We start from the raw sequence: 15,387 nt of genomic DNA on the forward strand, positions 1-15,387 counted from the left end.
TGCAAAGCCAGCTAGATTAGCCTGCACCATGCCTCTAGACTTTCCATCCCTTCATACCTGAACCACATATTCCAGTATCTGACGGGACGACATGGGGTCTTGGGGTTGGACTGAGGCACCCAAACACTGCATTGTAGCCCCTCCCAAAGGGTCGCCAGGTGGAGGGTGCAACAGACTGGTGCAGCAAATCGAATGCGTCCTTGCTTCTATGATCCAAAGGTGCTTCGGCACAGGGATTCTAGATTCCTCTGCATATGGTCTCAGCCTTTGGAACTCTTCCCACTTGCAACGAGAAAGGCAATCAGCAATCTTATTGTTCAGACCAGAAATGTGCCAAGCGTGTGCTACAATGTTTAACTGCAAACACATCAAGACCATTTCCCTCAATAGTTGTGAAACTGGGATGCACTTGGAGAAGAGTGACGGTGGTCCCTCTTCACAAGAGTGGGAGCAGAGAGGAGGCTGGTAACTACAGGCCGGTTAGCTTCATCTCGGTGGTGGGAAAAGTATTGGAGTCGCTGCTGAAGGAAAGAATAGTGAACTGTCTACAAGCAGCAGAATTGCTGGACCATAGGAAGCATGGTTTCACCAAGAGAAGGTCCTGTCAGACAAATCTGATAGACGTTTTTGATTGGGTGACTAAGGAATTGGATCAAGGAAGAGCGCTAGATATCATCTACTTGGATTTTAGCAAAGCTTTTGATACAGTCCCACATAGGAGACTTGTGAATAAAACAAGAAGCTTGGGAGTGAGTGCCAAGCTGGTAGCATGGATAGCAAACTGGTTGAAGGACAGAAGACAATGTGTGATGGTAAATGGAACTTACTCGGAAGAGAGGGCGGTGATGAGCGAAGTGCCGCAAGGGTCGATGTTCGGACCGGTCCTGTTCAATATCTTCGTGAGTGATATCGCGGACAGGATAGAAGGTAAGGTTTGTCTATTTGTGGATGATACTAAGATCTGCAACAGAGTGGACACACCGGAAGGCGTGGAGAGAATGAGATGGGATTTAAGGAAAGTGGAAGACTGGTCGAAGATAAGGCAGCTGAGATTCAATGCCAAGAAGTGCAGAGTCATGAATATGGGGTGTGGAAATCCGAAAGAAATATATTCGATGGGGGGTGAAGGGCTCATGTGCATGGAGCAGGAAAGAGACCTTGGGGTGATAGTATCTAATGATCTGAAATTGGTGAAACAATGTGACAAGGCGATAGCTAAAGCCAGAAGAATGCTGGGCTGCATAGAGAGAGGAATATCGAGTAAGAAAAGGGAAGTGATTATCCCCTTGTACAGGTCCTTGTTGAGGCCTCACCTGGAGTACTGTGCTCAGTTCTGGAGACCCTATCTCCGAAGGGACAGAGATAGGATGGACGCGGTCCAGAGAAGGGCGACCAGAAAGGTGTAGGGTCTTCATCAAATGACTTATAAGGAGAGATTGAAGAATTTAAATATGCATATCCTGGAGGAAAGGAGGAACAGGGGTGATATGATTCAGACTTTCAGATACTTGAAAGGTTTTAATAATCCAAAGTCAACGACAAATCTTTTCTGTTGGAAAAAGATCAACAGAACCAGGGGTCACGATTTAAAACTCCAGGGAGGAAGACTCAGAACCAATGTCAGGAAGTATTTCTTCATGGAGAGAGTTGTGGATGCCTGGAACGTCCTTCTAGAGGAAGTGGTGAGGACCAAAACTGTGAAGGATTTCAAAGGGGCATGGGATAAACACTGTGGATCCATAAAGTCTTGCGGATGTGAATGAAGAGTAGAGGCATGGGGGTGGCTTGCGGGAATGACGGCTACTACCTGATGATTAATAACCTTATTCAATAAACATACACGCATTTAATGTGACTCAAACATTGCTCTATGCTTCAACGGCAAGAGGAAATGTGGGAAAAAGGATTTGCATTCACAGATAAGCGTGAGAGTAGCTTGCTTGTTGCGGCGGTTACTACCCCAAACCAAATTAGCCTGCTACTTCACTTTCAATGCATATCCAAGCAGCTCTCTGCTTCAATGGCAAGGGGGGAATGAATAAATAGGATTTATATTCAGACAACAACAACCAACAAAGACTAAATTGCACAGGCTGGGTAAACAAATAAGCGTGTGAGTAGGTTGCTTGTTACGGCAGTTACTACCCTGAACCAATCAAACCTGATACTTCACTTTGAATACACATACAGTGCAGCTCACTGCTTCAACGGCAGGGGGGAATAAAGAAAGGATTTATATTCAGACAACAACCAACAAGGACTAAATTGCACAGGCTCTGTAAACAAATAAGCATGGGAGTAGCTTGCTTATTGCGGTGATTACTATCCCTAACCAGTTAGGCTTGATACTTCACTTTGATGCAGCTCCAGCACTGCGCTCTACAACAAAGGCGGGGGTGGAAGAAAATTAGAACCAAAAAGTTACCAATAAGGGCCCTGACCTCAGCAGTCAGAGTAACAGATAAGTATGAGAAAAATAAGCGTGAAAGCTTGCTGGGCAGACTGGAAGGGCCACTTGGTCTTCTTCTGCCTTCATTTCTATGTTTCTATGTTTATGTTTCATCAAACGAGGAACCGAGCCAAGGGAAGCTATCTGGGTGTACAGGGAGGAGCCAGAAGGCGGACTCTATGCCAGCCTTCGCCATGAGTGACCCCTCACCACATTCTTTGAGTAGATCCAGTGCATTGTCAAATGATGCATACTGGACTGTGCATGACTCCTAAGGGATTAAGTTGATAACAAAAGTGCCATCTGGGTAAGACAGGTTGTGGATTAGCCTATATTTACCCTTCTCTTTCTTTGACAATATGACTAGGGGAGACACAATCATGTTTGGGAAAGATGGACGCAGGGAAAGGCCTGCGATCCTATCTTATGACAGTCCTGTCGCCAACTTATCCCATAATGGGAGAAAATCAAGTGGGCAGGAGGCGCGTTTCTGCAACTAGAGGGCCATGGTAAGGTATTTTAAAAACCCTCTTTAAAAGCCTTCATATAGGGGAAATTCAAGATGGCTGACCATTAGATGATTGGCGTGGATGCTCCCTCTTGCTACGGAGTTTGCTCTTCCAGGTCTGCGAGAATAGCGACTTGGCGGAGCTTTACTTTCGAAATTTCTTTTAATGGGGGCGGAAGAGAAAACCTAGTATGCATCTTTCCCCATGACTCCTTCAGGGCAGTCTTCGTCGGGCCCGATGGATGCTCACATTGTTCGCATTAGCCCCATACCAGGGAATCAGCCGCTGGAGAGAGGGGGAGGGGAATTTGAGCTCCCCTCTCTCCCAGGCTCATTGTCACTACTGAGCCCAGTACGAGGAACGCCGCCTGGAAACCCAGCAGCTGCAAGGACCTCCCCAACGGCTGTTGAGAACACACTGAACCGAGAGGTGATTGTGGCGAGCCCAGCGGGGAGCAGCGGGGCGGGTCCATCAACCATACAAGGACAACTGGCAGGAGGAATTTGCGAGACGGAGAAGGGGGAAGTCAAGAGAGAGGTGACCGGGAACTATCCGTGCCTGAATTGACAATTCCAGCACTGCCTCCAGTTCAAAGACCTGGTGAGGTATCTCTTTAAACTAGCGCTTCTTATCCAGTGTGTTGCTGTTATATGTAAGGGCCCTGCCCAAAAGCTTTTGTTCTTTGTGAACCGATGCGATGTGCATACGAACATCGGTATATAAGAGACTTTAAATAAATAAATAAATAAATAAATAAATAGGTGTGTCGCATGCTCCCGGTCTCTCCCGCTGCTCTTCCTTCCCTGCTGCCATTGCCGCCGGGCTAACAGCACGTTCAAGCCCAATGGGAACGGCAGCGGTGTTAGAGGAAGCTGTGGCTCCTGAGGCTGGACTTTTCTTCTTCCCGCCTCTGCCCCGGAGCAGGAAGTGATACGCAGTGCAGTGCACGGGAAGGAGAAAGAGCCGTGCCGCGTGGAAAAGTGGCGGCGGCGGCAGTAGCGTGGCCCGGAGCAATCGAGGAAGCCGGCAATCATCAAAGGAGACAGCAGTATCCCGCGGACAATGGGATTCTTCTTTCTTGGCCTGCAGGGGCTGGAGGAGGCTGCTGCAGCTACCATTTGTGCCTCGGGGGGGGAGGAAGTGAGTGAGAGAGAGAAGACAGCCAGCCTGTGTGTGATTGAGAGCATCATTTGATTGAGAGCATGCGTGTAATTGAGAGCATGATTTGATTGAGAGCATGTGTGTGAGAGATAGCATGTGTGTGATTGAGAGGAACTGGTCAGAGAGGTGATGTGTGTATATGTGAGAGACAATATGACGAGTGTGTGTGAGAGAGTGAGAGATTGATCTGGGAGGTGACTGGTGTGTGTGTGTGAGAGAGAGAGAGAGAAAAAGCATGGAAGTGAGAAAACTGGGTATATGAGAAAGCATGGGATTAAGAAGCCTGTATATGTGAGAGAGAGCATGGGAGTGAGAAGCCTGGTGTTGTGGGGGTGTGCGTGAAAGAAAGCATGGGAGTGAGAAGCCTGTATATGTGAGAGAGAGCATGGGAGTGGGAAACCTGTGTGTGTGTATGCATGAGAGAGAGACTGATTGGTAAGGCGACGGTGTGTGTGAGAGAGAGACTGGTGTGTGTGTGTGTATGTGAGAGAAAGAAAGTGATTAAGGGAATGAGAAGCCTGTGCATGTGGAGAGAGCGAGCATGGGAATGAGAGAGAGACTGGTGTGTGTGTATGTGAGAGAAAGAAAGTGATTATGGGAATGAGAAGCCTGTGCATGTGGAGAGAGTGAGCATGGGAGTGAGAAACCTGGGTGTGTGTGTGAGACACAGTATGGGAGTGAGAAGCCCGTATATGTAATATAGAACATGGGAGTGGGAAGCCTGTGTGTGTGTATGGCATGAGAGAAACTGTTCAGGAAGGTGACTGGTGTTTGTGTCAAAGACTGGTTGGGAGATGATTGATGTGTGAGAGACAGAAACTGGTCATGGGGGTGTTACTGTTATGGTGTGTGTGTGAGAGACAGAGAGACTGGTAATGGGCCCTAAGGAAGAGGACCATGAGTATAGAGCTTAGCCACTACTGCTGCTTCTGGTGTGTGCTACAGCCTGCATGGAAGAGGAGTAGAAGAGCTGCTGGAGGGGGTAAGTAAAGGTGTCTTTTGAAGTTTATTATTCTTGATTGGCTGCCATTTTAATTATTTAATATTATGTGATGTGTCTGCTTTTTTGAAATATTTTATTGGTGTTTGGAGAATGTTTAATAGTTTTTATGAGTTTTTAATTGTTGGATGTTATTTTGTTCATAGCTGTTTTGAAACATTTATTCTGCTTATTAATTTAGTTTACAATTATTTCTCTGTGGGGATCTATATCTGCTTGCCAGTTTTGTTTTCCTAATTGGAGGTGTATTGGTGTTTAGGGCCTGATTTAATACTTGTAGTGTTGCCTTTTCATAGATAGGATTGCTCCTGTTTGAGTATATTCCATAATACAGGTGTAACTGTGTGCGGATTAGTTTATGTGCATAACTGCAGATCCTGGGAGTATGTTAGGTCGGTTCTCTGTGTGTTACTGAGATGAGATATTTTACTAGCATGTAAGCGTTTGTATCAGTCTTATTTGTTGTGTTTTCTCAAGAGGACATGCATTGGTGGTAAACTGCTGTCTTTTCATAAGTAGGGCTATTGAGCCTGGTAGTAGAAGGAGTTTGAGTTGCTGTTACTGTGACATAGTAAGGGCAAAGGCTATCGGCGCCATTTTGATTACTGGCAGCCGACGGCCCGAGTGCAGGAGATCGCTCCTGGACCCCCGTTGGACCACCAGGGACTTTTGGCAAGTCTTGGGGGAACCCTCCTGACCCCCACAAGACTTGCCAAAAGTCCAGCGGGGGTCCAGGAGTGATCTCCTGCACTCGGGCCGTCGGCTGCCAATAATCAAAATGGCGCCAATAGCCTTTGCCTTTACTATGTCACAGGGGCTACCGGTGCTATTGGTCAGCCCCTGTCACATGGTAGGAGCACAAGATGGCGCCGATGGCCATGTGAAGGGGCTGACCAATGGCACCGGTAGCCCCTGTGACATAGTAGGTCAAAGGCTATCGGTGCCATTTTGAAACCGGCAGCTGAGGGGTTTGAGTGCAGGGGATGGCTCCCAGACCCCCCGCTGGACCACCAGGGAGTTTTCGTAAGTCTTGGGGGGGTCAGGAGGGTGGGGGGTTGTAGTTAATTTAATTTTAGCGGGGAAACAAATAGGAATTAACATATAAGCGTATCGGGGGGCCCCCTTACCGAATGCAACGTATCTGCCCCCCCTGACGAATATGAATCCCGAATGCAACGTATGATGTCCTTCTGCACATCCCTATTAGTTAGTTTATTACTAATTTCTTTGGATTGAGCTCTTGTCTCTTCTCCTTTATTGAGGACTGGAGTGGTATTGACTTTGGAAGTAATAATTTTACTATGTAATTTCTTATGAATACGTTTGTGTAAAGCAATACTTGTTTTCTGTCATGAGTGATCTTGTTTATATTTGTAAAATTCAATAAATACAAAATTAAAAAAAAAAAAAAGCCTTCATATAAAACAGCAGCGGCAAGCTGGTTCGGGAAGAGCTTTATATTTCTCTCCAACACCGGCCATAAAACTGGAGACGCGGCTCTAAATAAAACTTCATTTGCCTCACAATCCAGGGCGCTTCCTGGGGCATTTGGTAACTGGGTGTCCTGCAGCAAATGGTACAAATGTGCTTGTATTTACAGTCCTGAGCAGCACAGTCCCTTTATTAAATCTCCAGCATGCCTCTAACACAGTGCTCCCTGCTCGCCCCTGGCCTTGTGGATTACCCTGACCTCAAAAGGGCCAGTTGTTTGTGGGTGAATCAGAGCTTCTACCAGTCATGTTGGTGAGCCACAACTCGACGTTGTGAGAACCCCATGACATGCCCGGAGTGCTGATCATTCACTCTCGAAACCGCTCATTATAGTTGAGCCAGATGAATCCCTTGTATTCTGAATGTGCACTAACAATGGTGTCCAAATAGGACCACAAAGCCATATGCTGCAAGGGATCCGCCCGCCGCACTATAGATGTTAGTTGTGCAAAGGAGTATATCCAATTATTGATGTTCCTTGTAACTTTCTTAGCTACTGTAGGTGGCTCATGATGCTGGCACCCTTTGCTGGAACTGTTCCCCTTTCTGCACCCTTCTAGTAGACTAAATATGTCAGCATATTGGCAGTGTCTGATGCAATGCCAGAATGAACGCAGAGTGCCCTGCTACATCTGCTTGGTGGTTCTCATTGTGAGTAACCCCACACCAGCGGTGGCAAAATTTCCAACCCCCTCCGCAACTGAAGAGCCCCAGGAGCCAGCAGAAGATACTGAAGATGAACTTCTGCTGCTAGATGTCAGGAACCATGAGAGTGCCTCCTGCCTCTGTGCTTATGTTTACCCCTGGGTCCCTTCACATTTTCAGTGACCTGAGTAGCACCCTGCACTAGTGCACCTTCAATCCCAAAGGTAATAATGTTAAAATCACCCTCTGGTGCTTGCAATGCTGCTGATGGGGCACAGGTAGGATCAGGAGTGGTCTCCGCAGATGAAGATGTCATTCCCGTTGGTGATCTGGTTGAAAGGGCCCATTCTGGGTCAGGGGAGGTCACTGCACAAAGAGTAGAAGTGGCTGGGACTGGGGCAGCCGATCATGACGGGTGCAGAGCAGCAGGAACCGAGGGACACCAATCCTCCTCACAAGGAGAGCTGTAGATGCCGCAAAGACACCCATCGGTTGCGGAGCGGGCATCCAGGGACCACCGCTATGTGGCTGGAACCATGATGTCTGAACTGCAAACCATGAAACTGGTATATGTGTACCCCGAAACTGCTAGCTCTGCATCGGCAAGTTGGGGTAGGAGCAAGTTGCGCCACCGGAACTCCAATCTTGCCATCCCGGCAATATAGGTTCAGCCAGTCTTTAAGGTGGGCTCTGTTCTGGTGGTAGGGGAAAAGAGGGGGCTGGGTAGCAGCCCTACTGAGCTCCCCCCAGCTGGGCACCACCCTCCCCCTGACATAGTGGAACTGCTTGAGCCATCCGAGGCGAGCTTCCCGCATGCCCAGCAAGCCCGCTGAGGAGCCAGCTGCTGGGGTCGTGGGCCACCGTTAGCACCTGCAGAGTTCCATTCCCTATCATGCTCTTTTCCACTCCCTCTGTTGAGCTGCCTAGGTCTGGCTGTGCCCCACCCATGCTGCACTGGCTACAGGAACCTTAGGTCCAGCCCCCAGGAGGTCTCTGCACCCATTCCGGTCTTCAATCCCTGCAAGGGAAGGCGTTGGCTGTGCACCCACTAATTCCTCAAAGGATAGTATGGAGCTGTTAGCCCCCACATGCTGGGACAAAGGGCGGACTTGGGCAGCGGGCCCTGTGGGTTTTTCCTTGCCCTCTGGGTATGCTTATGCTGCCAATAAAGACTAATAAAGGACAGGACTGGATTCAGAAATTTTAAAGCCCTGCTACTGCAAATTTTTTTTTTTTTACTTCTTTTTTCTTTTTTAATCAAGGCCAAATCACTGTGGTAGCCAAATTAATCAAATTATTTGCAGTACTGGCATCTGAAGGGGGGCAGAGAATACTTTACCCCACATGGAGCATACATGAGGCAGCATCTGCAACATGGGGAGCAGGAACCGAAAAGGATTATAGTCAGTGTCCCGGGCTCACCCTTCCCATGCGGCAGGAACTGCCCCCTAACACGCCCCTAATATTCATATTCCCCACTGGGGTTTTCTGCACTGCTCCGAAACTGCCCTCACCAGCTAATCTCTCGCATCTGGGTCCCGCTGCGTCCTCATCCACGTCACCACGCGATGATGTCATTGCCATGACAAGCACCCGATGATGCGACACAAATGCCGCAACGTCTAGGACGGAGGAGGCACTAGACTGTGGCTCTGCCACCAGGTGAGTGTCCAGCCACCCACCCCCCTTCCCGCTACAGCGGTGCCAGGAGAATGCATCCTTGTATTTGTACACGAGTTGATAGTGTGTACACTGGCAGCAGATCATAAAGTAAGCATGCTTCATTGTGTGTCTATGTGGAAATGAAACCTGGCAAATATTACTCTCACATGCATTTTCACCAAGTCCAAAGCATCATTTTAGCTTCCTTTTCAAAAACAAGTTTTCATCCAATTCCAATTTTCTAAAGTCTCCCTGGTACATGGCCATAGATGTATAGACAGACATGGTGATTCCTATAGACTTTTTGCTTCTGTACAAAAACATGCCTAAAAATTACTTGAGATGATTTTAGAATTTAAGGGATAAAAATTAAAATGTGTGTGTGAGGAGGGCTTTGGGGAGGGTGAGTTAGGTTGGAGAGGATTTCTAGCAACATTTTAAAAATAGTTTTTGATAACAATAATGAACAATCGAAGTAAAACAATGGGATCTTCCTACAGTTTCAAATTGCTGGCAAGTCACAATAATCTGTGAATTTCCTGTAGATTATCATGGCAACATGGAGGTTGCTGCAAATTGCTGCCACTGTTGCGCAATCAAGCTAATTGCTTCTTTAGTTGTGTGGTGATCATTGATTTGAAAATTGGGAAATGCAAGTTCAAATCCTAAAACCCCATTTGTAAAAAGTAAACTGTAATACTGCAGAGCTCTGCAGCATGTGTGGGACTTTTCAAATGTGGTTTTCTCTCTACCTGAAAACATTCTTGTTATCTGTTTTATTCCAGGCTGCAGATTTAATTATTAACTTAGCGACCACTTTGAAGGAAAAACCTGACCCCAACAACCTGGTTTTTGGGACTCTCTTCACTGACCACATTCTGATGATAGAATGGTCTTTGGAAAATGGATGGGAAAAGCCTCAAATCAAGCCACTTCAGAACCTCTCACTGCACCCAGCATCTTCAGCTCTCCATTATGCTGTGGAAGTAAGAATTACAGCTGTTTGAAACTAGGTTATTTCATGTATTAAATGCTTTAGAGTACTTGAGCACTGACATTTGTCAGACAGTCTAACATGAATATATGCTGAAAACCATTAATAAATAATCCATACTGTAACCTGGACTTGGTAAGTGGTTTCCCTACCCATCTCTGGTTCTTTACAAAGTGGTCAAGCAACTGGAGTACTGGACTTGGCATAAAATGATTTCTTTCATTAGACAGGAAAAAGTTGATGTTCAGCAGGCTGGTGAGTGGGAAATTTCCCCGGGTAACATTACATGGATAACTTTAGCTGGATATTCAGCAGAGCATAGCCAGATAAGAGCTCTGCTGAATATTCCTGATTAAAATTACCTAGATAGCTTTAGCTGTGAAACTTTAGGACAGGTATTTTTCTGACCAGACTTATCTGGCTAATTTTAGTTGGATAACACTGAATGTCACCAGTTACTTGCTAAAATTTAACCATACTCTCCAGAATGCCTCAATCACAGTCACTTTTTATCCAGCTAAATTTTGTGCAGGTAATGGTTTGGCCGGACAGCAATGGGAAAATATTAAAATCTAGGTTTTGTTCAGGTAAATAAAATATTTATCAGGATAAACTCTATGAATATCAACTTCAGAGCCTTTCCTCTCAGTGGCTACTGTTTACTCCTGGGGGAGTTCTGCGCACAAAAACTTAAAATTCTGCAAAATTCTGCAAACTTTTATATTGGTCAAAATAAACACAATTGACATGACAGTCTTTAGGTAATTACAGTTTAAATCAATACAGAAAAAATTTTATTACTTAAAGATGCAGAATTTTAAATAATTTGAGCAGAATTTCCTAGAAATTCACTGTAAGAGTGTTCCTTCCACTCGCTCTCCCTATTCCCCTAGCCACTTTCCCCTCTCAGGCCCAAACTCCTCCACCTGCCAGTCTCTCTCCCCCCCTCCATCTCTAGGCTCAAAACCGTTTCCACTTTATTGCCAGTCCCAGAGTTTGACCCCATTCTCACTACTAGCCCCTCAAATAGGCTCCCTCTGTCCCTCCCTCTCTCACACACATGCTCCCTCTCTCTAATACACTTACTCATACAGGCTCCCTCACTCTCTTGCACACACACACACACACACATCCTCTCATACAGGGCGCTTTTTCTTGCATACACACCCACACAAGCTCCCTTTCTCTCTCACACATTCATCCTCATACAGACTACCTATGTCTCTCACACACCCCTTCGCACACATACACAATCCCTTCACACAAGCTAGCACCCTCATATACACATGATCCCTTTTTCATACACACGCGCTCCCAATCTCTCACACACACACTCCTTCACAATCTCCTCATATAGGCTCCATCTCTCTGAAACCCACATTCAAGCATCCCCCCGCTCTCTTACCTCCCATGCTCTCTCTCTTCCTCCCTCCCCCACACCCCCTCCCCTCATAAGGCTCCCTCTCTGTGAAACCCAAACTCAAGCATCCCCCCCACTCTGCTCTCTTACCTCCCATGCTCTCTCTCACACCCTCCTGCTCTCTCTTACCCTCCCCTTCCCCTCTTCTCTCTCACACACACACACATTCTCTCTCACCCGGGGCCTTCCATCTTCGCCGCGAGTGGAGCACACTCCATTCACGGCACACGGGGCCTTCCATCTTCACCATGAGTGGCACACCGGGGCCTTCATCGTTTGCCGCGGACAGAGTGCGTCCAGCGGGACGTGCTCCGTTTGCGGCATGCCGGGGTATCTTCTGCTAAGTTTTGTGGAGAATTTGGCAATTCTGCGCAGAAAATGGCAATTATGTGCAGGGGGGGAATTCTGCGCAAATTCTGCACTCTGCAGTAGTGCAGAATTCCCCCAGGACTAACTGTTTCCCCAAAATGACTGGCTCCTTCAACCAAAGGACAAAGTTTTAGGACTTTTTACCTCATCCGAACCTAAACCTTGGAGAGAGTTCAGTCTAATCTATTCAAACACAAGAACTTAGAGTTTCTTGAACAAATTCAAAGCTACAGGCTCCGCAGTAAAGGTTCACAGCCTATGAAATTTCCTTACAAAATTCATTCTTTGAAAAATTTAGTTCAGTTCACTCTTTAGTAAATGCAACACTTACTTCTGTCACAGATAAAGTAAGAGACAGAGACTGCCAACAAACTAGATTTTCCTTTCCTTTGACTCCAGATCCTCTCAGGGGCTCTTTCATGAAGATAGGCCATAGGCCTAGGAGTAGACTATTGGAATTTCTTTATTCATGAGGTAAATTACACCACAGATTTATTTGCCTCTTGCCTGCAGAAAAATGTTCTGGAGTAACTCTGTCCCTCTGCTCCAAGACAACACAAATTTATTTACTCACTTTTCTATTTAATCTTTGCAAATTAAAATACTTACACAGGTAACCACATATTAAGGAACCAATTTATAGGGGGTTTTAGGCTCCTAGCTTTGTAGTTAGGCTCCTAAAATAGTCCTTTTAAAAATTTATTAGGGCTGGGTTCCTAAATTTAGGATTTTAATTTCATTAGAAGTTTGATATTCAAAGGCATTTTAGCTGGCTAACCTCAGAAATTAGCTACTAGAGACCATTCGAGTGAGACTGGGGGAACATAATCACGGTTTATACCACGTTGAAGCTCACGGCAACCGATGGTTCAACATCTGGTGGATTTTGGCCACACAATCACAGATTTGAAATGGACGATTATTGAGCAATACAGCTCTCTCCCCGCGGTGGGGATATACGATCATTGCTCAACACACGAGAAGCCTTTTGGATTTTTACCTTACAGACTTCTACAACCTCGTGGTATGAACGATGAGCTTAATTTCAACATCCTCTTATGAATGATCAAATGGAGCAAATAGTGACTATTTACCGCAGATGCCAGTCATTTCGTCACCTGATCGCTCAAAAGACTGAAACAATCGGACTGTTTGGAAGGTTCCTTTGTTTATATTTTTTGACAGCTCGAAAAGTCTTACCTTAGACCTGAGGATTGTAGCATCAACCTATAGAATGAGCTCTTCTGCAGGTGTGAGATCGACGTCATTGATTATGTTTTGACAGTCTAGAGTGCCTCTTTCAGGTCCGAGGCCTTTTATTATCAGTCTATGGAGCTTGTTCTCTAGCAGGTCCGACAGAGACGTCACTAATTGCATCGCTACGTTGAGACTTCTCATTGGTTGTTTTGAGCCCCAGCAGCAACATATATTAGGAGTCTGTTCTCCTGACAGGTCATTCTTCCGGGGCGATCCAGAGAGGAAGATCACTCAGGAGAAATCGTTGAGAAGAGGGTTGCAGATTCCGTGAAGCTGGTTTTGGGAAACATCGAACCCCCTGAGGAAAGGCACTTTCGTCTGAAACATGTTGGGATAACATAGAGGAACATGGACACACCAACCAAAAACGGGGAAGTCTGTTTTTACACCCTTTATTAGCATTCTCGTGAGTAGTACTGAGTAACTAGTTTGCAGCACTGCATTTAAAAAATTAGATTGCCACGGAAGAATCCTGTAGGTGTTTTCAGGGATAACACAAGCAGACACATAAAAAATTATTTTTAAAAAAATTATATTATAAATTTATCGAGGAGGAGGAGGAAGGTTGATGATTATATGTTCACCCTTACAGAGGTGCAGGGCACCTACACTAGTATGAAACCTTTCTCTGACTCCATTATACATTTTTATAAAATCACATAAACACAAAAAAAAATTTTTTCCATTGGATAGTGTAGGTATTTATTTCAATCAAAAACACTAGAAAATAATATTACATTTTTAAAAAAATTTATTCAATTGTCCAGCGACAGAGGCTTTTGCTCTTGATTGTTGTTTGTTTAAAATGAATATTTGGGCATTTGCACAGCTAAATTCTAACCAGTTAATAAGCTAGAGAGCTAGAAATTTGCTGGCTAATTGGGAGATTCTTTAAGCCATGATAGGGATAAAGGGGGTAGATTTTAAAAGCCCGGCGCGCCTATTTTACATAGGTCGCCGGTGTGCACAAAGCCCCAGGATGCGCGTAAGTCCCGGGGCTTTGCTTGGGGCATGTCGGGGGCGTGTCGGGGTGTGTCGCGGGTGGCCACGGGTGTTCGGGGGCATGTCCGTGGGGCGTGGTGGAGGTCTGTGGGAGGGGCCGGAGGTGTGACGGTGGTCCGGGGGTGGGTGCCGAGTGATCTGGCACAGCGGCCTGTGCCGAGGCAGGGAGCCGGCGATGCGCGCAAGTTATGCCTGCCAGAGGCAGGCGTAACTCAACAAAATAAGGTAGGAGAGGGGGATTTAGTTAGAGCTGGGGGGTGGGTTAGATAGGGGAAGGGAGGGAAAGGTGAGGGGGGATAAAAAAAATGTTCCCTCCATGGCTGCTTCCGATTTCGGAGCGGCCTCGGAGGGAATGGAGGCAGGCTGCGCGGCTCGGCGCGCACAGGCTGCCGATTTTGTGCACCCTTGCGCGCGCCGACCCCGGATTTTAAAAGATATGCACGGCTACGCGTGTATCTTTCAAAATCAGGCATACTTTTTTAAAATTTGCCCCACAATGTGCGATAAATACTGAATATCGGTGATTTAGCCCTATTGCAATGATATCACACTATATTTGTGATATTTTGAATAAATTAGCCCAAATTCCCTTTTATATTCCAATGAGCTGCTTTGCATGGTGCTTGCATGCATGATCTTGCAAATCCATGCAAAGCAGCTCATGCATAGGTAATTCTATGTAAATAAAATACTGTGGCTGGCTTAGAAATTTGTTAGCCACGTTATTTTATTTACATCTTTCAAAAAAATGTTCTTCTACAGCGGGAACATTGAGACCTTAACATTAGTCCTGATGCTCCCGTGGTAGATTTAAAGGGCCAACGTCAAAAAGTAGTACTCACGCAAAATGTCAAAAACTGAACGAGGGTCTAAACATGACTTCCCTTCCCCACCCCAGGGCCACCAGTCAAGGCAGCCCCTTAAATATAGTTAAATGTTTGTGCGAGGATTGACCCTCCCTCCCATCCAACCCCCATCATCAATGAATAATAGTGCCCAAAAGGTAGCCCCCCCCCTTCTATTTCCAAAAAAACTGTTAAAACATTGTACCCCTTTCCCCAATCCCCAAGTTTACAAAAATATTGTTGATAGTATGATATTCCCCCCTTCCTACTCCTGGTCTCGTCCAAAAAAATATTGTTGGTGCATAGTGGGTCCCCTTGGATTCCCTCCCTCACCCCATTCCTTCAAATAACGTCAGTCAGCTAATTGTAAGGGCCTGGGATACCACCTAGCCCCAGGGTCATATGTGTAGGGCTTCTTGGTATATGATCCATGATCTGGTTCCACCTTGTTTGTTCACGTAGAACATGGTTACTTGATTGTCCATTTGTATCATTATGTTTTTCACTTTGAGGATGTGTTTGAATGCATGAAGGGCATTGCGCATCACTCTTAAGTTCTAGTAAATTGATTTGTAAGTGTTTT

At 46.0% G+C, this 15,387-nt stretch overlaps 1 protein-coding gene across 9 annotated transcripts in view; it reads left to right on the forward strand.

The window, feature by feature from the left end:
• Positions 1 to 15,387, forward strand: part of BCAT1 (branched chain amino acid transaminase 1) — a 584,786-nt gene that overhangs the window by 122,220 nt on the left and 447,179 nt on the right. For all 9 annotated transcript variants that reach the window (XR_003856480.1, XR_003856479.1, XR_003856478.1 and 6 more), the window contains one exon: positions 9,703 to 9,903. Coding sequence is in view for 6 of the 9 variants with exons in the window: in XM_029600154.1 (XP_029456014.1) it covers positions 9,703 to 9,903 (201 nt within the window). In the remaining 3 variants the exon portion in view is untranslated. The remainder of the gene's footprint in view (positions 1 to 9,702; positions 9,904 to 15,387) is intronic.

The sequence above is a fragment of the Rhinatrema bivittatum genome, chromosome 4, assembly GCF_901001135.1.
Source record: "Rhinatrema bivittatum chromosome 4, aRhiBiv1.1, whole genome shotgun sequence".
Classification (NCBI taxonomy): domain Eukaryota; kingdom Metazoa; phylum Chordata; class Amphibia; order Gymnophiona; family Rhinatrematidae; genus Rhinatrema; species Rhinatrema bivittatum.